Source organism: Gymnodraco acuticeps, unplaced genomic scaffold (genome assembly GCF_902827175.1).
Source record: "Gymnodraco acuticeps unplaced genomic scaffold, fGymAcu1.1, whole genome shotgun sequence".
NCBI lineage: Eukaryota > Metazoa > Chordata > Actinopteri > Perciformes > Bathydraconidae > Gymnodraco > Gymnodraco acuticeps.
Window position 1 is genome coordinate 2,668,172 of NW_022990484.1, and position 21,465 is coordinate 2,689,636.

Here is a 21,465-nt window from a genome sequence, read left to right on the forward strand (position 1 = left end):
GTCCAAGTTCACTGTAAGAAACGGCACAATAGTGACAGCGAGACTCCACGAGCTGCAGGGGAAAAGTTCAAGTCACTAGACAGCGAGAATACCATGGTGTGCGTGCATAGTCTTCACGGGGGCGCGCTCGAGAATTCTAGTTTTTAAGACAGGATGATAACGCCCAAAAATGTGTGCAGTGCATAGCTTTGATAACGATGCCTTTTTATTATCTCTTCCATTAAGAACAACCTTGTTAGTCATATTTGGGTTGAGGCCATTAAGGACTTCGATATGTCAACAAGTGTTAGTGTTAATTGGTTTTTAGAGGAAGAATGATGTTAAAGTAAAACAAAATAAACACAAAACACAGACGGAATTAAGATTACATTTATTGTTAACAATTAATATTGTCCAGTCAACAAATGTAGACGTAACTGCTATCAATTCTAAAAATAGTCTATCCACTGTATTAACATGCTTGGGGATTTCTTACAAGCTTCTCCTAAATGTCTATATTTATTCATTTCAATCATGTTTTATACAAAAGACAACTTTAAAACTGTCCTTTTTGTTGGACAATTCGCATGTTGAGTACAGTCTTTGTGTCTCTGAGATGAGGAGACAGGCTGTCCCCCTTTACTATGAAACTAAGTCTACAGAAATGAACTCAAATATTGCTGTGTATGTGTCTCCTGCTAATGTTTATTTTATTATTCCATCACCACAAAACCTCTGTTGAAATGTTTGACGAAGATTGCGTGAATTCTGCAGTACACGGGCATAACAAAGCAAAGCTAAAAATGAGCACTTAATACTGTATCTCCTTGGGGCCATTTGTTGCTGATTTGAAATAAGCATATGACTAGATTGAATAAAGGGTCCTCCTTGTATTTTAAAAAGCAGAGTGCACTGCTTGAGGCAATAGCACATTAACCACGAAAAGTTGCAGCATTAACGGAAATTAGAACAACCAGTGAAAGTCAACTGTTAATGTCTCTATGGGTTTCCACATGTCTGACACTAGAGGGAGGCAACCACTGGGTTTACGAATGTCTGTCATCTATAGAAACTGTTGTATCTCTTTCCATTGTCCCAGAGGTAAACACTGTACATTTTAATTACATTCATCTGACAGTTGAAAAGAAGGCTATAGGTTTTACAACCCGTCAGCAGACGAAGCAGTTAAAACGGACGTTATCTTCATCTACATTTAGCTGATAGCACTTCAACTCCACTTAGCTTTATTGAATCTGACAGTAAAACAATTACATGTTAAATTATAATGTGAAATATCGACTTGTGTTTGTGGAAATAGTCATTTGATTAGGTACACCTGTACAGTAAAAACACCACTGTTCTGCCATAAAGTCTATTTGTATGATGCCTATAATGTGCTTTGATTTTTCATACTTTCATAGTAGTGCCAAACAATTATGTGCTTTAGCATTGAGGTCACAGTATGCTTCCCCTTATCATGTAGGCCTTAAATAAAGTCAAGGGAAATAATTGAAATTTGCCATTGATCATCAATTATAAGGGACCATACTTGAAAGGAGACAGAATCAATTTTTTTCAGTTGACAGTATGCTTAGATGGAGCTTATTCCTCAATGAATTCAATACAATTGCAACAACTCTGTGGCGGAGTATTATTCCAGTAGCACTGATACGTTTATGAGTCCAGCAAACACTGTATAATGTAGCTGTCCTATGTTATCTGCTACACTGATCGATGCATGACAGGAAAGGGATAGATTTGATCAATACGCATCAGCTATTTCAAATAATATTGGCACAACATAATTAATGCTTAGTAAGCAATCTATGAAATAAACTCCACACCACTTGCTGAAAGATGTTCCAGAGAAGTCATTCTGATTCTTCCTTTAGTGAACTGAAGGGAGACCCCCCCCCTGACAGGGTGTCATTGAGGACAAATTGATGAGGGGGAAAGACTCTGTCACAGGTTTATTTTTCTCACTTTAGGAGGTTGGAAAGTCCCTTCAGACTTCCAACCGTTTGTCTGCTGAGCTCGGACAATAAGCCCAGCTAGCCACAACTCATCAGGCAGCAGGAAGCGGGGATGACAGAGGGTGGGAGAGTTCAGCAGGAGTCTGCAGGCCCCTCCACACTCACCCACCCTCACCTTCAGGAAGCAGCATCTCTCACACACACACACACACACGCGCACGTTGGCGGTTGTTAGTGTGAGTACCCAGTATTGGGAGGAAACAGGTGCCCTCGGCTTCATTGTTTCCACAAAAGCAAACGAAAGAAAACAATCTGGAAAATGGCGGGACGGCTTTGAGTGAAACAGAAGACGTGATTCATGGGTAGAAAAAGTGTGTTAATGAGAGGAAGGAAGTCCAGGGAGGAGAAAGGGTGAAGGAGGGAAGTGTGGCAGAGAGAGCAGGGTGTACACTGCGAGAAGACAAACATATATATATGGTGGACACTTCATATGAGAAATATTTTTATATTTATTTGACATTTTGGATAAACTGTGTTTCCATTGGTTTATAAATCATACATTATATCACTTATGAGTGCAATATTAAATAAAACACTTAACACCAAAGCTCCAATTCATATCAAATGATTTAATTTAGATTGTACAACACCATCTTTGTCCAGCAGATGAACTCACACACAAACAGGTCATAATATTATTACTTATCTAATTGCCTACAGTCCTCTCATTATGTAAAAAACAATATCATTTCATTTTTTACAGCTTACACCCAGTATAAGACGACTAAGTCCTTTGCCTGCTCGGACTATAAAGCAGATATCACTGCATGCAGGCCCCAGGCCTCAAGGTTAAGATAAATACATGTAATAGAACATTTCCAGGCTTAAAACTATTTTCTAGAATTTAATTTACTACAAATATTCCAAAATTCACCATCTCTTTCTTCAAAAACTTGCATTTCTTTCCATCTTTAGTTCAAACCGTTCACAATTTCATTCTTCCTGAACATTCAGTATACAAACATCCCACAATACCTTGTTTCCACGTCTCTAACCCCTCTTTCTTTCCCTTCACAAACCTTCAAATTCACTTTTCTTGACACCATCTCCATCTCAGAAAAGGATTTCTAACAAACCCTAATGAATCTTACTTGTAATTTTCTCCAAGTTCCAAAATCATCCAACTACATGCTGATGCTCAAAGTTATCTGCAAATGTCTCTTTTCCCAAATAGAATATTTTGTCCATGATTCAAAGCTGGTCATCTAACCATTCTGTCAACACGAATAAATAACCACCTCATCTTCAAAAAACTGGTGTTGATCATTTAGAATTGAAAGTTCATTCGTTCACCAATGTTCCCCTTTTGCACATGCTGGACCTGCACTGTATACTTTAAAGTTGGTATTGTTCAGCAGGCCTGCAGGATGGGCTGGAAGGCCTCTGTCAGGACCTTGTAGCGGATCTTGGTGTTGGTGACGGCCCCGTGTTTCTGCCGCAGGTGAAGACGCAGCTGACTCTTGTGGCGGAAGTGTAGGTCACACTTCTCACACTGAAAAACAACAAGACAACAGATTTACCACCGGTGGCATGACACAGTATTCTTTCTATGAAGCATTAGTGTTTGTGTGCGACTCACAGTGTAGGGCTTCTCTCCGGTGTGGATGCGCAGGTGGCTCTTCAGGGTCTGCAGGTGGCGGAAGCGGGTCCCGCAGGTGTGGCAGGGGTACGGTTTCTCCCCCGTATGGATCAGCACATGGGCCCTCAGATGGGCAACCTACAACCAGGACAAATCACATAACCAGGTTAGACATTCATATTTACAAAATAGCTCTAACCATCTGCATCATAGATTGACGCCATGGTTATCATGAAAAAGTCCCATGCTTGTGCCCATACGTTTAGTTACCTGGAGTGCCTATCATCCCACAAACCTTTGATACATTTTAGTTCAGATTTGACTTATTTTGAACTCTTGAGAGGCTGCAATACAGGTATATTCAGATGAACCATACAGTATAAGAAAAGTAAGCCTTTTTTTTAACATTGAGGCATGTAAACATGTTCTTAGAGAAACCCTAAATACTAGTAGACCTACAGTAAATACAAATATGTTAATAGGAGGTGACATGTTTTCCCCTACGACATAGTTCACAATTTAGATTCAGGTTTGAAGCACTCAAGAATTGTCTTTACTTTTTGGTCAGATTTTACAACTACATGCATCTCACTTTGGTTCTTATTAGTTTCCTTAAAATCTTACTTTCAACCAAAATCATGAATGACGAATCTAAAAAGCATACTTTCAGGAGCAGGTGCCACAAACGTCACACTGGGTTGGAAGCTAACTCAATCTGACATTCATTACGCTTTACAGGAACCTACAGGACTTTTTTTACGAGAGAAAGAGGAAGCATTCTCTCACACCTGTTTTATGTTAGAGTGCACTTCCTCTCCCCTCAAGCGCTCATGCACACACACAGATTTAACCCTTACCTGAACAAATCGTGCGCCGCAGGTGTCGCAGCGGTACGGCTTTTCTCCTGAGTGGATGCGAGCGTGAGTCTTCAGGTTGGCAGGTCGGTTGAACTGGGCGCTGCACACGTTACAGCGGTACGGCTTCTCACCTGCAGGGGTCAAAGGTCAGCGTTATTGGTTTTTAAAGAAAAGAAAGAATAGGAAAGATATTTTTCTTTTTTAAAGCCTCACCTGAGCTGACAGTCTTGGTTCCTTGAATGTTGCCAGAATAACAGTAGGGCACATAGTAGTTCTCACGCTTGATCGCATGTTGAGCAGCTTCTGGATCAGTGGGCAACAGGTTTGGGAAAATGGTGCAGGGTGGGACTGAGGAAACAGACACAAAAACATACATTAGCATGTTTGAAAAAAGGGAAATATTTAGCAGAAAGGCCAGAAAGTGTTTTGGATTACCTGATCGATCCCTGTAAGTGGGAGGTATTGTTGGGTGGTCCACAGAGGGGGGTGGCCCGAGGGGAGGGGCTCGGCCAGAACCCTCGTAGCAGGAGGCCTGCCCCTGTCTGATGAAGAAAGGTCATAATTAGCAAAAATATTAAAAAAACACGTATATTTCTCCTCTCTCCTTCCATATTTCTCATCATTCCATTACCTATCAATCTGACCAGGCACTTCTCCAGACCACTCCTCTGTTGCTTTGGGGGTCGAGCCCATCCTGTCGGGTGATGTGCGACTTTGCGGCTCCTCCATCTCCTCTTCTTTCACCGTAGTGGTCGCACAGAGAGGATTAAGGACGATGTACTTGTATTTTTTCCAATTGCAAGCTTTTGGATCCGGTGAGGCTTTGACATCACTCTGGAGAAATAAAGAACACACTGTCAATTAACCTCAGTTCTTATCCAAATCAAACGAGGATGTTTGTATCTTCTTTGAACTCACCACAAGGTTTTTGCTGCAGGTGTTGGATTCTGCGGGAGAGTTTGGTTGGCAGCTGGAGCGGGCAGGGCTATCTGGAGATGGAGTCGGGCTGCCCATGAGGGGCGACTCAGGCTCTCCTTTCATCTCCTTTGACCCGGGCTGATAGGTTGGGAAAGCCCCCGGCTTGAGAGAGCCCCCAACATCCGCAGGGACCCTGCAGGAGAAACAAAGGAAGTGCTGCAATGAGATACACATGTCAACAGACAAAGGCACACAGCAGAAGCACTTTGGACAATCTCTAAACACAAAAACCCAATAAAAAGTCCCACCCACAGAGACATTCAGCTCACTCAATCATTTTCTATAACACCCATCATCCTCCTACCTTGTTGGCAGTAATCTCTGGGGTCCAGGATTGAGCAGGTCCCCTCCGTTGGGGGCTACAGAGGCTACAGACACCCTGGAGTCCAGCTCCAGTTGAGGGTGTCTTGCACTCACATTCTCCCTGCTGGAAAACAAAGAACTTGTAAACCACTCAAGTAGAAAACATGCAAGATTGCACATTGATACGTTTGAATTCAGTCCCTCACCAGTGCATCTGCATGAAATCCCGGCAGGTATCAGCCACGTGGTCCATCTGCAGGTAGGCTGCTACAGTGAGCACCCCAGGGGCAGTGCTGGGAGTCAGAGGGAGGCGGGAGGTGTACATGAAGTCCAGCAGCAGGGAGACGCTGGATGGGTCCAAGGCGCTGGGGAGGCACACGGTCATGAGCTGCTCCCCGCTGCCACCACGCCCCTGAAGGAGCACACGGCGGGAGTACAGCGAGTAGAAGAACCCACTGAGGAAAGAAAATCAAAGACAGTGTTATATTAGGGGTAAGATATGCATTTATCTGAGTTTCATTTGAAGAATCCCATTGTTTTAAATGGTGGTGACGAGATGGGAAGAAGAGGACAATCGATGTGGAAAGCAGGACAAAGTGAAAGGAAGATGATAAGAAGAATACAAATAACAGCTATGAGTCAACCAGAGGATGGCAGGGAAAAATAAGTGTGTCATAACAGAATAACATTTCCTTTTAAAAGAGCCCCAATCAGAGAAAACCTCCCCGCTTGTCCTTTGCACCAACCTGCAGGCCACGAGTACAGCACAGTGCGCCCGTAGGTGCACGTCGCCCACGACCAGGGTGGTGTCGGTCAGGATGTTGCGATGCCGGAGTTCGTTCAGGTTCAGCAGCACGTCGTTGGAGTGGCGAGTGAACTCCTTAACGTATCCCTCCACCGGGGCTGCAGGCCTCGTCTCCTGCACTCTGTCCACTCTGTATCCTTCCAGCACTTCCATCATCTGTATCTGTGGCGAAGACATTATGAATGAAGCAACCATCCAATGCACATTATTTGAATCCACAATGTATTAACGCAAGTGTTGACTATTCACAATAATGACCTACCTTTGTGTAATTGATAGAATAAATAAGCTGGAGTGTCCCAGACACATCTAGGTGAGACCAGCTCCCTACTCGTACCTGGATAAGGACAACATAAGAAATATATACTCTTTAATATTCACATAAATCAAGGGTATGTGAAAGTCAGCAAAGTTGTGATAAATAAGAACTTAAAATATTGTAAAAAAATCAAAATGCAATAATTTTCTAAGTCCTACATTGACCATGAAGTTAGTGAAAACAATTTAAATCATATTGGTGTAGTCATCTGACAAACTTAAATGCTAAATTATAAGGATAAATCAATAAAAGGACCACATCATTAGCATCTGTACTTAAAAACAAACAAATAAAACACAAATAAAAACATAAATATGTTAAGAAAATCCTTTTCCAACTCACCCCGACCAGCAGGGACGAGAACCTCTGTGCACCGCGCTGACGTCAAACCCCCGGCCTCAGTGTTCACTTTACACCCAAAGAAGAGGAGCAGGGGTTCACCCGCCGTCTCCACTGGCTCTGAACAGCACTGTGAGGGGAGGCTGAAGGGAGGGGACTCTTTATAACGTTGTGCAGGAAGCCCCCGTACAACCAGGGCCGCTCGTTTCCTCTTTCCTCAATGGCCCACGCGTACACTGGAAGTAGCGCAGGAAAAGCCCTGGCCCAAGCTCTAAGTATTTTTAGTGGCCTATTAGTTTTTCTAAACCCCCATCGCTCGGAGCGAAGTAATGGCAGGAAAGGATAGTGTGTTTTTGTGCCACGTTGAAAAAATATATATGAGGACCCTTGGGGAGAAGCGCTACGTGCCTTGGTGATCCAGAGGTAGGCCATTAGACTTCCCCCACCAACGCTTTCCTCCCCTTCACCCCTCTCCAGGACAGAGGAAGCAGGAAGCTGGAAAACAAACTTATTGTTGGGTAAACAAGCTCATCATTAAGATTCCATCATATCAAGGGAGTTGTTTAAAGGTTTCAGCCAGGATTCACATTTTGGTGCATTTCTAGAACGAAAGAGAAACTGCACTGAAAAACCTAAACGTTAACTTTTATTAAATGTATTATGTCAACAGATTTGGGTTAGTATTAGGTTAGTTGAAAGCAATAATATTAAGTTGAACCTACTATTTATTCAACAAGCCCCTTATTGCTTTCAACTAACCCAATACTGTTAAGTGAAATCTGTAGACATGATACATTTAATCAAAGTACACGTTTCAGTTTTTTCATTGCTGAGTTGACAAGTTAAGGGCATTAGTAAGTGCTCCACAACAGAAGCTGCTGGCGTCTTGCCTGAGAGCAGAGGCGTTGAGTTATAAGAAACGAAAGGAAGGAAGCGGGACCAAATTGATCGTTCTAGGAGACACCTTCTCTTCATGGTGGTGAAAAACAACCTCTATACCCCACCCAACTGAGAGAGATGCAGCCGACAGATGTGCAGGAACTACCCCACACTTCTGTTTGCATCCTGCAAAGCTGTTCAGAGACATGGATGAAAACGCCTGCGCAGGACATCCGTCAATAATAAAGTGAGCAGGAGACAGGGGAGGGGGAATGGAGGGTAATGAAGTACAAGAGCTTAGGGGTCGTGAAAAACAAGTGAAGTCACCTCATACTCACATTGGGTTCACAGAGAAACAGGCAGTTAATTGAGGCGCAGCAAATAAAGTGAACTATGAACTGGATTTCCTTTACATCAAAGCATTCTACAGAAGGAGACGTTGAAGAAGGAGGAGAATATTCTTGGTTGAACCAGATAAGTGCTTCCTGCACAACAAGTGAAGACTGGGAGGCAACAAATGGACAGAGAGGAAATTATGTTTTATTTTCATTGATAAAATGGAGTCCTGAAGCCAATTTAGCTGTGAAGAAGAAAAATGAAATGTCTAATTTGAGTTTCAACTTGTGGTGTTTCTTTATATAATGTGTACAACATGAAGCCGATCAATGAGTAGTTCATAGGGAAAAAGTGTAGTGTGCATGAAACAAGTTTAATTGTTCTTAAATACATTCTTAAAATGTAAATGATATATTATAGATATGTTTTATGAGAAGCAAATGTGTCAAAAGTGAAATAAAAATCCGACAACATGACCATGTTTGGATATAAATCCGGGAGTGAAGTGTTGTTCATTTTGTGCGCGTGTCCTTGTGCTTTTATTTGTTTGTATGGAGGTCCGATCAATTGTGTGCTTTGAAAAAAAAAGGAGGAGAAAAAAAAACATGAAGGAAAACAACGATTAAGAAAAACAGAGAGGGAGGTGTAGGTCTCGGCTACTTCCAGGCATTGTGAGAGGAACGGATGAGGGGGGGCGGTTGAGGAAAAGTGAGAACATTACTAAACAGGTTCACCAATAGGCGGAAGCCATTGAGTCCATCCCGTTGGCAAGGCTTGGCAACACTCACAGTGACTTCCTGCATGATACCCCATCTGTCAGTGTCCATCAACAACCCACTCTGTTTTTCATCAAATGCAGAGCTGCTACCGTCAAATTAAAAGACCTTCTGCAATTTCCAAATGAGGAAAAACAACAATTTCCCCGAGCAAATTCAACATTTCAACATCTATTTAACTCCTCGTCGAACAGAACAAAGGCAGGGATTCCCCTTCTTTTGTGGTTTCCTGGTTGCCTGGACAGAACCATATTGTTTTTCTCTGATAATGTATGGGCTGAAGACATGCTTTGACTTCCAAACCCCCACTTGGTGCCAAAGATGTGGATCTCCTTCAACAATAACAGATCTGCTTAAACTGCCTCTTCCTGTGATTGCAGAGCGCCGTGGACATATAAGGGCAAACAAGAGCGACTGGAGGGAGGAGCATGAGGAGGAAGCGGGGATATCCCAGGGAGCAGCCGGGGTTGTTTGTCCACTTATTGGCACAGATAGACAGGGACATCAAATATAGATAATAGAGTTATGAAACTGTTGCTTTGAAGAAGCGCCTTAGGGAATGCAGGGCCTTCAATATGGTGCTGGGTGGAGTGGGAGGAAGAAGAAGAAGACAAGTCTGGGGGGTAACAGGAGGGGGACAGTTGACCCAAATCTCATGATCCACAAAATAATAAAGCAATTTGACCTCCATACTTACGGCTGCTTAAACAACAGAAAACAACATACACATTAAGACCAATTTCTCTGACCTCGTTATCCGTCAGACACCAACATATAATATAAAAACATTAAACTTAGATCAAACTTTGACAGCAGTATAAGCTAATTCTGAATACAAATATTAGCTGGTAGGTTACTTGATCAAAATGTGCTTAAGTGGCATTTCTTTAACCAAAATTACAAATGGATACAGTCCAGAGAAATGTGCATCTTACTATTTATGTACATTTGGTAGCCAATTCTTAATGTTTGCCTATTGTGTATTTACTTGGTACATTTTTATTTTATTTTTCAATGTGTATATCCTTGTCATGAAATCAATTTACCTTTATGTAACTTTTATCCCATTTTATTTTAATACTTGGATTGGCTTTTTTTTTACTTTAATGTGAAGCTGAGATTTCTCCCAAAATATTATTCATGAAAAACGTTTTTTTTAATTAAAATGTCATTATTTTTGTTATTATTTTGTATAGAATTACACAAAAACCAAACACATGGTTAATTTGTTTGTGACAGACCCCCCACCTTTCCACGCACACGCGCGCACACGCACACACACACACACACACACACACACACAGACAGAGAGCCGTTACGTCACGCATCGGGAATGCAGTGAGGAGCTGCTGCTGCTGCTAAAGGCCTCAGGATCCGTCACAAAGTAGGTGAACGACGCTAAATCTAAAAGAAAGTTATGTCGCGATAACTTTCACCGAGCTTTAAACCTTTCAAAAGAGGCGCAGATTGAGTTTGTGTCGCGCTTTTCTGGCGGTAGGTGTCTGGTATTTCATTGTTTCCTCTTCGGTTGTGTTGAAGTTAGCCTGGAGGCAAGGCACGAGTTAAAAACAGGCTAACAAACAAGTAAACAAGGCTGTTATTAAAGTTAATTATTGCACATTATCCTATATTATTGCTATATTACTTTAGTGTCATGTTTTGGACATATGTGACGTACAAAGGACAGATTTGGTGGAAAAACTGAGCAGTGAGTCTCTATTCATTTGTACGAGACGATAATGTTGCTGTGCGGAACTAACGCTACTATGTAAATACAATAAACTATCGCTAATGTGTTTTTAATGCGACATCTTTGTTCTATTTTACCTTTTTAACCAGTTTCGTTGTTCTTGTTCTGTAGATGAGACTGAAGGGAAGAGGAGAGTCACAGTAAAGGTACTGTAAAAGGTAGGAAATGCTAACAGTTGGCTAATAGTTATTAGGTGAGGTTTTTCTACCCACATTGACCAAGTTCCTGTTGTTTCCCTGTTATTTTTGTCCATTTTAAATAGCTATTATCGCTAAATGTAGCTACAATGTGTCAAGCTAACCAGAACCTTCAAAATAAAAACGTGAATATGGTTTCAGAATAAAAAAACAGTGAGTATAACTGTGAATATATGTAATTAGGGATTTTATGAAGCCAGTTTGTATTTTCTACCACTTATTTGTACTATACTGACTTTATTTTTCTTAAGTGTTCCGTGTAGCTGAAACGCTTACTGTAGACTTATTTTATTTTGAAATGTAAAAACACCGGATGTTGTTGATGCTTATTCGCTCTTGCTTGACTCTTGTGACTGTCATCAATTTTGACATTTCGTGAGCGTTTACTACGCTTCCTTTGCAGATATTTAACAAACATTTCCAGCCGAACTTTGTGTTTTTAAACGACATAAAAAAAAATACAATTGGCTTTACAGCAGACAGTAATAAAACCGCTTAGATTAATTTCCTGGCCCAGCCATCCTCGGATTTGAGTGTGTGCTCATCCGGATTCAGAGGCTTAAATCAGGTCAAATAGGGAGGTGGTGGTCACTCTTTCCTCCACGTGGTCAATAGCAGTCAAGTATGCTGATACAGCAATGTTAAATGTCACCTATAAAGACCCTATAAATAAATACATATGTATTAATAAGTCTAAACCAAACCAAAAGGCTAAAACTGCACGTTAAAGTATTGCATTTCTGTATGTCTGCATCATCCTCATCTGTCATCATAATCCTTTTATCAACGGGGATTTATGACGGCCTCACGACCCGTTTACAATCCGTCTGAGTGGGATGATAATTTATCCTCTCGGACAATACCGATCTGTGTCGGTTCATCCTTATTCTCTCAATCCATTTAGGCATTGTGTCAATCACACAGCTTTCCAACATGTATGGAAAATGTATGGTTTATGAGTCATTTAATGGATGAAATGTTAAGAGTGATGCCATATGTCCACCAGAGTTCACCAGCAATGTCTTAAGATGTTTTATGTAATCTAAATCCACAGTAGTATTACATTTAGAAAGATACAGAGAAAATTAGTGTAGGTTTTTGTATTTGTAGAGTGGTAAAGAGCAATATTTATTTGCTTGTTTCCAGCAAATCACATAGTTAAAAAAAGATGAAGATTGCTTCCTTTCTTCAGGATCTTATTTCCCTTGTAATTCATGCCACTTTCTATACATTTCTGTCACATAAATCAGTATTTCCTTAAAGACCGGTATCCTGGGCCCTTAGGTGCAAGTCAGCACTTTGTGGGCTCAGCTGTGTGCCGCAGGGTTGTTATTTATCCCACTGAGAATACATAATATATTGTTATGAGCCAGGTGTTGCTGTGTGTACAGACATTATACAACATTTCCTGCCCTGTTTTTGTGTCCGCTTCATTTGCAATGACACCAGTTTGTAAACAACACCCAAAGACAATAACCATTGTGGAGGAAAACAGGGAAGGGTCACCACAGATTTTGCACCTGTTTGTGTGTCTTGTGTGCTGGAGAACTTTTGCATGTTGTGCACACATTTTAGAGCAATGTGCGAGTCTGCTGGAAACCCCCAAGCCTTTTTAGAACGACTCCTCTCTTCCTGCTCCTCAACTAGAGACCTATTGTTCTATGTGTGTGTCCCTGTTGCTATTGGAAACAAATCATCCCTTAGTTTCCATTGGTTACCTATGAAATAAATACACACACAATCAACGATTATGTGTTCTTACTTAACTGATATTAGGCAAAGCAAAGACAGAAATTGCTAATTGAATGCATGTTAATTATAAGCATTTAATAGAGCGACATGATGGCAATATTTTCTTCTCTCTTTTTGATCTCATAAGCCTGCCATGTCCGGTCCCACCTGGCTTCCACCGAGAACTCTGGATAGCTCAGAGAGACCCGTCCCCCAAATGTCTCACTCTGCCGGGTCAGCGATCTACCGAGCCCCCAACAAGAAAGGGACGTCCGACTTCCGGCCGAAATATGGCCACTACGACCAGAATGGAGGAGGTGGAAGTGGAGGTGGTGGAGGAGGAGGAGGAGGAGGTGGAGGAGGAGGAGGGGTGGCGGCTAATAGGTACATGGCTACTGGACCCACAGGTAAGAAAAATACCATTAGTCACGTAGTACAGTAGAGTATTTTTGTATGTTCTAACACTTATCAGAATTCATTGACTGCACATACATTTACACAAAGCAATTTTCAAAATGCAAAACTATGATTGCTTCTGCACCATGGCTATCGTATCTAATAAAATACAATGCGTGTTGCTTATCTTATCTATGCCAGGTGTACACTTACGGTCCTTGTTACTGGTTGACCTCTATTTACTGGCACTGAATATGTGACTAACCTTCAAATTCCTGAACCAAAATAAAATCATTAAGTCTCTCCTACCTGGCCTTTTAGTGTACACCAATAGCAAGGTCTTCACATCAGTTAAGCACACAGGTTTAGCTTCTTATAACATACACCAATCTCCTGATTGTACTGAGGAAATACCTGTCTTTTGGCTGTGTGTTTAATTAGAAAGAATGAACACATTATTCTTTGTTTCCCTCTCCTAAAGGTGGGCCCATTCAGCATCCGTCAAGCGAGCACTATTACGCTCCTCCCCAGGCTCCCAAAGAAGAGCGCAACTGGAGCCCCCACATGGACAGCTACGAGCTCATGGTGGGTTCATTATTCTTGACTGATAATAACGAAACATTTTAGAGTTGTTTTACAATTGGACTTATAGCTTCAATCTCTAAACTGTAAAAACTGAAAAAAGAGCAAATGCACAGTGCTTATTCATGTACTGACATGTTTCTTGTGCTGCTCGGTTTTCAGCACCGCGGTCCTGAGAAGCCGGTGAGCTATCACTCCAAAATCGATGCTGACATTGACTCTCTCACCAGTATGCTCGCTGATCTGGACAGCAACCCACAGGACCCCACCACACAAGTAGGACAATAACACTTTGTTCAAACAAAATGGACACGTTTTTGAGAAATCACACATGCATCAGGCCTAATATTTGAACTGAAACAGAAATACATTTAAGAACTCAACTGAAACCTACAGACTGATTTGTCCTAACCATGGTAAAGGACCTATACATATTCAATTAAATGTGGGAGTTAAAGGTGGGGTAGGTAAGTTTGAGAAACCGGCTCGTGATACACTTTGTTATATTCCATGGAATGCTCTTAACGTCCCGATAGCAATGAACATCTTCAGTGCTTTGCAAAAAATCCATAAAAAAATGTCATCTGTGGAAGCCGTGGCGCTGTAAAAAGCACGACCAATCATCTGAGCCGGCCCGGCTAAAGTAACTTGATGGCCTACCTGCCTGTCAGCCTTCCATCTGTGCACAAACTTATCTCGTGCCCTCATTGGTCATGTGCGCGTTCGTGTGTGTTGGAGGAGGGGCATAGGCGGCGCGTGAGGCTCAGGTTTGGGAAGGCTAAATTACTTTTTTTTCATCTTACGCTGCCCGCCTCCGGCGTCTATAGAGATCAACTCAGTGAAAGCACCGCCTGCTGACCAATCAGAGCTCAGTGTGCAGAGTTTAAATCTATCAAGTCATATTACAGGAAAAAGGAAATACTGTTTGAACTGCTGTATGCAGAGAAGACGCCGACGTGTCGCACTTATCATTCATATCACACTGACATCACATCATCAATCAGATCATCGATCTCACATCGATCTCACAATATTTCCTTATCTGAGTCAGCTTCTCGAGCCGTATCTGGCCGTGCAACACTTAGTTACATTGTCACATACTGTATGCAGACGTATTATTTTAAGCAACACATTAAGTTGACGAAACACTCAACTCAAATGTAATAAAGTCAGATCCCCTCGTGTCTTAGATGGGGCAGTATAAAACTGTTGTACGCTTTCAAACACTCGGTAGTTTATTTTTTAACGAGTTGTTCTGTATTCTCCTTGCAGGTGCAACTATGTGGCTTGTATCCTGGATTATATGTTTAAGTCATGGATGTTTAAAGTTCATATTTGTCTAATATTAGTTTACTTTTCATTAATGAAGTATGATGTTGCGCTGTCAGAACACTTGTCCCTGTTTGTGATTGGTCAAATGTAGCTAACCCCGCCCCTTTCACGTGAACGCGTTCTCAGCTGGAGAGAGAAACCCTGGCTTGATTTACCGAGTTGATAACCAGCGTCGTAGGACCGCTTAGCGAGATCTTGTTTGTTAGGGTTAGTTAAGATAACTCAAACGTATCCAGGGTCTGTTGAACTGGCTTCGTAGTACAGGGCACAGGTGGCTGCATAGCAGCGCTAATGTCAAAGACACACACATTAGACATTATATTTTTATTTTACCAGGATGCAGTTACACAAATATTTGGGAAGGCTTAGCCTTCCCTAGCCTACAGCACCCGCCGCCCCTGAGGAGGAGCTCTGTAAGGAAGTGGCAGATTTTTTCTGGCTGTGAGCGCACTCGAGCTGACCTACCCCACCTTTAAATAGGACTCAAGTTGATTTCCAAATTGTTCAACATTGTGGATACTCCTACAAAGTTCTCTGTCCATGTATTTTGAATGCATGTCATCTAGCTACATTCCTCTGAGACTTTATACCTGGCCCCAACAAAAACAAGTAACGTATTGTAAGAATAAATGAATAAAAAAATGCTAAACTAAAACTAGCAAAAAGTAACCAAAACTTAAAGGTAGGGTAAGTAAGAATGGAGAAACCAGCTCGAGTGCGCTAGAATTTGAAAGTACACAACCGGAAAAAATCTACCCCTTCCTTCAGACTTCCTTACAGAGCCCCTCCTCCAACACACACGAACGCGCACATGACCAATTAGGGCACGAGATAAGTCTGTGCACAGATGAAAGGCTGACAGGCAGGTAGGCCATTCAATTATCTGCCACGGCCGAGGCAGATGATTGGTCGTGCTTTTTACAGCGCCACGGCTTCCACAGATGAAATATTTGTATATATTTATTGTCAAAACATTTAATATATTCATTGCTATCGGGATGTTAAGAGCATTCCATGGAATATAACAAAAAGTGTTTCGGAAGTGAATTGCCTACCCCACCTTTAATGGCAATTAAATTGAAAAGTAAGAACATTCAAAACAATGAAATGAACAAAAAGATTTGCCTTTTAATACATAATCTCTGTGCCAAATCTGCCTGGATACTTACATTTCTACATCTCCTGCCCCTCCACAGCTGTACGACAACGTGCCTTACAACAAGTACCTCCCTGCGGATCACTACAAGCCGGCTCACCAGAGCGCAGCCCCCCCTCAGGGCCGGCCCTCTATGGGCTACCCCCCCCATCCCCAGAGCCAATACCACCCGGCCCCCCGCTACCCCAGCGAGCACCAGACCCCGCAGTACCCCCCCTCCCACCAGCAGGAGTACTACTCCCCCTCTCCCACCCCCAAGCCGTACCCCCAGCCCGTCCCGGCCTCCTACAGCACCGCCTCCACCCCCACCGGGCCCCGCTTCAGCGTCCAGGTGAAGACGGCCCAGCCTGTCACCTACTCTCAGACGGGGAGGCAGGCGGAGCAGGCCTACACCCCCCCGCCCCCCCGCCAGCACGTGTCCCGCCCCCCCCCTCAGACTCAGACCAGTCAGCAGGGCTGGTACCCGTCACAGGCCGCCTCTCAGGCTCAGGAGATGCACTCGGAGGCCGTGTACAAGGGCGGCGGCCCCGGAGGGAGGGGTCACCAGGTGCCTCTGTCCAAGAGAGGGATGGAGAACAGTCACCCAGGGTCAGGGGCCGCTCTGAACCCGGCTTATCAGTCCAGCAAGGTAAGGGAACACATACACATCTGAAGCCTGATTGAACTTATCGCACACACTCAAAGGACAGGATCAGAATGCCATTTTGGTGTTACATAAATGTGCTTTAGTGTATAATGATGCAAACATAACACAGTTTAAGGAATAAGGTTAGTTAGGATTGTTAGTTGTAAAAAGGGGGCAAATGTAGAACAAGTATAAAAAAAACTATTAAAGAAAATAAAAAAGGAAATTTACAAGAAATGTAAATATTCTTAATATAGTATAGAACAAATCAAGATAATTTGGATACAAAACACCAAACACAAGCAGCCATAAGAGAACCTAACATTTAAATTAAATCACAAAGTAATGAAGTAGTAAAAAATAAATATAGTTAATACAATTTAATTATCTGAACAGACCCAGTTCTAAATAATTGAATACTGAGTTGGTTATGAAAGGCGCATTTTTGTATTCTTTCTTCCAGCAGGGCATAGCAACGAGCCGGCCTGAGGACGAGTTAGAGCGACTCACTAAGAAGTTGGTATATGATATGAACCACCCCCCCGTCGAGGACTATTTTGGTACAGTCGCTACTCTCTACATTAATAACTAATGACGCTGCATTCTGGTATTTGAAATAAAAACAAACCCAGACATGTAACACTCTTCCAGGTCGCTGTGCGCGGTGCGGAGACAACGTGGTCGGTGACGGCAGCGGCTGCATCGCCATGGAGCAGGTGTTCCACGTGGAGTGTTTCACATGCATCACTTGCCACGCCCGTCTCCGGGGGCAACCCTTCTACGCCCTCGACAAGAAGAGTTACTGTGAGAGCTGTTACATTGTAAGTCAAGAGATATCCCGAGAAAAAACAATACGAGAAAAAAGTCTGATATGTTTGAGAATAAAACAAAAATATCCTCTGAGATTAAAAAGTCAGAAATTTGCCAAATTATTATTATTAAAATGTTTTGTCATGGAATCCCATTATTTAACTTGCAAGGATTGACCAACCTCAACATATTTGCAACTTTTGGATTTGACAAATTTGGGACTTTTACCCTAAAAAAGCCAATTTTGCAAAAAATTTACTCGCAACATTTCGCAAATTTTACTCGCTAAATAAAAAACATTTACTCGCACATTTTTTACGTTTTCCTCGCAAATCTTCCTCGTAAATGTCTTACATTTTCCTCACAAAGATCTAAAATATTCCTTGCAAATTGCTGGTTTTTTTCTCTGTCAGTTTTCTCTTTTCAAATTTTTCGGTCTCTTTCCCGGCAAATTTAGCAATTTAATCTCAAAGGATATCCACACTTTCTTTTTCAGAAATGGGCGACTGTAATCTCTGAAATTCAGAATTTCTTCTTCTTACCTACAAATGCTCTTATAAGCTGGTTTATAACCCCTTCCTCACTCAATTGTTTTACGGGTTCTTATATTTTTGGTTTAATGTAGTTTCTCCTGCAGTGCTCCTTCTTTCTCTAATCCACACTTGTTCTGCTCATCTCGTCAGAGTACATTAGAGCGCTGTTCAAAGTGCTCCAAGCCCATCCTGGACCGTATCCTGCGGGCCATGGGGAAGGCCTACCACCCTCGCTGTTTCACATGTGTGGTCTGTAACTGCTGTTTGGACGGGGTCCCCTTCACTGTGGACGCCACCTCTCAGATACACTGCATAGACGACTTTCATAGGTACGAAGGCATTCAAGCGCCATGATGTTACCCCTGGTCTTCTTTACTTGCTCAGGCGTAAGAAGGCAGACGTGTGCACTAACTGTAAATGTCGATGCTTGGTGTCCCTGACAGGAAGTACGCTCCTCGCTGTTCGGTGTGTGGCGAGCCCATCATGCCCGAGCAGGGTCAGGAGGAGACGGTGAGGATCGTGGCTCTGGACCGAAGCTTCCACGTTAACTGTTACGTCTGTGAGGTGAGTCAGGACAGGATTATATAACATCATATATCAGAAACATCAGGACTTAAGTAAAAATAAGTTTTGGTTTAAGTACTTAAAAAGCTCCTTTTTGGTTTTTAAGGAATTCCTGGTGTCACATTTTATCATTTAAAAGCAAAATGACTGTCACAACTGACCTTTTGAACGTTATATAACTGAGATAGATGTACCCGTTAAATAAAAGGGAAACCTTTTAAATGATAATAATAATTTTTCTGAAGTAAAATATTTACATTTTCTTCATTTTAGTTTAAATGACCGACTCAAAATGTGGAAGAATATATACAGCATTAATTTAGCTTAACATCCGTGGTAAAATGAAGGGAACAAATACAAATAGGTGACAATTAAGTCAGTTTGGTGGATATCTTTTGCAAAAAATGTAATAATTTCTATATTTTGTATTTATTTACTTACTTATTTATTTACTCATTCATTCATGCATTTATCTATTATTATTTTTCAAAGTTAGGGCTCTAATCCATGCCTAAACTTACATTGAAACACCGTACCTCTACAGGGGAATCCAATGTTCTGGAGTGGATTTGATATACTTTGATATACATCATGATTCAACATAAGTGTTTATGTGAGCTGACTGAAGTGTCTTTCCATCAGGAGTGCGGTCTCCTGCTGTCCTCTGAGGGCGAGGGGCGGGGCTGTTACCCTCTGGACGGCCACATCCTGTGTAAGAGCTGCAGCGCCTGCCGCATCCAGGACCTCTCGGCCAAAATCTCCACCGACTGCTAACAGACCTGCTCCCACCTTTTCAGCACACGTTACACATTGATGGCGCAGACAGGAAACACCCCTGCTGTGCTCAGACTCTTTTTTACCCTTTTTCTCTGACCGTGAGCTGACATACAGCTCCCTCTGTTGGTATCCAGCTGTAATTTAATTTGCAGAAGAACATTTCCTGACATGGAGTTACCACCTTCCTTTCATTCTGATGTCCTACACAGCTTTCCTTCGGTACACGTCTGCTCCATTTGTCACGTTTAGTTCAGTTTGACAGTGGCCTGACCTGCAGGCAGCTTGGGCTCCACTTACCATGTGTTCGGTACTGCTCAGCTATTAACTTGCACATTATAATAACTGTCAAAGACAATGAAAGTAAGGAAGGATATCACACATTTAGACGGGAAAATGAAGCAAAGGATACATGCTAATTAGACTACAACAATAGGACATGTACGTTTGCAGAACTGCCTCAAAAGGAGCGATTTAAAAGCACATTGCAACAACTGTGAGTGTACATAAAGGGCTGGTTTGGTTACAGACTGTTTTTGAAAAGCGTGTAGCTTTTAGTGCAGTGGATGTTTGCAGAGACGTAGCCTCATAGCAGGAGAAATGTAGACGAGAGGAATGTGTAGTCAACCTTTTATTCTTTAGCTTATTATAGTAAAATATCCGCTAGAACAAATCCCTCATTAATCTCACGCTTATTACAGGATCTTTGTCTCCAAATCACAATCATGCTTTTTTTTTTTTGTTGGTTGATACTTGACCTTTACATTGAAGATGATGGTGCAATGAAGTCTTAGGAAAACAGGGTGTTGGTTACTCGTGAGGTATGAAAGCGACGTATTGTGTGAAGGGTTTGGAAGAGAAAAACTCATTGTTCTCAATTGGGTAGATTTACTTGACACGTTTGTATACATAATGGTTGTTCTTAACTTTCGACAACATACGATATGATGCATTTCCCCCCCAAACATTGATTGTGATTTTGAACATCCTTGCACTCATGTGGGTCGAGACTTTAGAGCCACAGATTTGTTACGATTGTGTTTAACCTCTGTGTTTCCGTCCTCATTTTGTACTTGTGTAACTTAAAGGGCTTAGACATGTAAAAGCCTTAACTCAAGGATGTCATTTAGTTTCATTATAATCCCTTTTTTGAAACCCTTTGTCTATGAATTCCACCATTTTTTTTGTTTGTTATCATGCTAAAACGGTTCAGTGTCTTGTTAATTTATCTCATGATGTATATATACTGTAGTGTATTAGTCTGATTTGTATCATTAATGTCATTTCATTCATACCCAAAAGTGTCATTTCAAAAAATCTGACCCATGCCAACTCGTGTGTCAAACACCTTTTCCTTTTGTTTTCATTCTTACTCTGTTTGAAAAGCTGTGAATTGGAGCTTGTAAATCAAAGCCGCGGTACTGCAGCAGACCTCTGCTGAATTCACTCTGAGAAGAAGGAGGCCATGTTGAACACAACAGGCTGTTGATGTAGAAATGGAAGTTTGTTACACTAATGGATTTTCTCCTAATACAGGTAGTAGTTACATCATTGATTATTAAAATGTCAGCAAGTTAAAAGTGTGTCTTATTTAAACTCAAAGTGTTCAAAATCATCATAACGGTGTTGAATGTCCTAATCTTAGTGCATATACAAAACGAAGTTGCTTAGGTTTAAAGTACACAATAACATTTATGTATCCTTAATAGATAGGACATTCATTTTCTTAATTTGTCCAATACTGAGAATGTAGTAATACTATGGTATTTTATAGCTCCTGGGTACATTTTTACCTGGTTCGATTTAGAAAAACAAAAGGCTTGAGGAGTTTG

At 41.7% G+C, this 21,465-nt stretch overlaps 3 protein-coding genes across 7 annotated transcripts in view; 1 reads left to right on the plus strand and 2 right to left on the minus strand.

The window, feature by feature from the left end:
• The window catches only part of slc16a13 (solute carrier family 16 member 13), an 8,411-nt gene extending 8,321 nt beyond the window's left edge, over positions 1–90 (minus strand). Inside the window, 1 exon segment of the mRNA XM_034226249.1 lies at positions 10–90. The gene's annotated coding sequence lies outside the window, so the exon portion shown is untranslated.
• A 2,471-nt stretch (positions 91–2,561) lies between these two features.
• Positions 2,562–7,529, minus strand: bcl6b (BCL6B transcription repressor). The gene is made up of 12 exons (XM_034226307.1): positions 7,196–7,529; positions 6,797–6,871; positions 6,476–6,696; positions 5,936–6,184; positions 5,731–5,853; positions 5,367–5,559; positions 5,080–5,282; positions 4,884–4,990; positions 4,662–4,796; positions 4,449–4,579; positions 3,592–3,729; positions 2,562–3,504 (listed from the first exon to the last, which is right to left on the minus strand). The coding sequence occupies exons 3-12, from the start codon at positions 6,688–6,690 to the stop codon at positions 3,364–3,366; spliced, it is 1,635 nt and encodes a 544-aa protein (XP_034082198.1). The 5' UTR covers positions 6,691–6,696; positions 6,797–6,871; positions 7,196–7,529; the 3' UTR covers positions 2,562–3,363.
• Positions 7,530–10,460: 2,931 nt separating this feature from the next.
• Positions 10,461–21,213, plus strand: trip6 (thyroid hormone receptor interactor 6). 5 transcript variants are annotated; one of them, XM_034226302.1, is made up of 11 exons: positions 10,461–10,567; positions 11,045–11,091; positions 13,010–13,268; positions 13,739–13,842; positions 14,002–14,115; positions 16,368–16,955; positions 17,416–17,512; positions 17,604–17,773; positions 18,446–18,624; positions 18,739–18,859; positions 19,502–21,213. In XM_034226302.1, the coding sequence occupies exons 3-11, from the start codon at positions 13,016–13,018 to the stop codon at positions 19,631–19,633; spliced, it is 1,758 nt and encodes a 585-aa protein (XP_034082193.1). In that variant the 5' UTR covers positions 10,461–10,567; positions 11,045–11,091; positions 13,010–13,015; the 3' UTR covers positions 19,634–21,213. The 5 variants fall into 5 exon arrangements, with proteins under 5 accessions (XP_034082193.1, XP_034082195.1, XP_034082197.1 ...); XM_034226304.1 differs by having other exon boundaries at positions 10,471–10,567; positions 11,045–11,079; XM_034226303.1 differs by having other exon boundaries at positions 10,538–10,677.
• Positions 21,214–21,465: the final 252 nt, after the last annotated feature.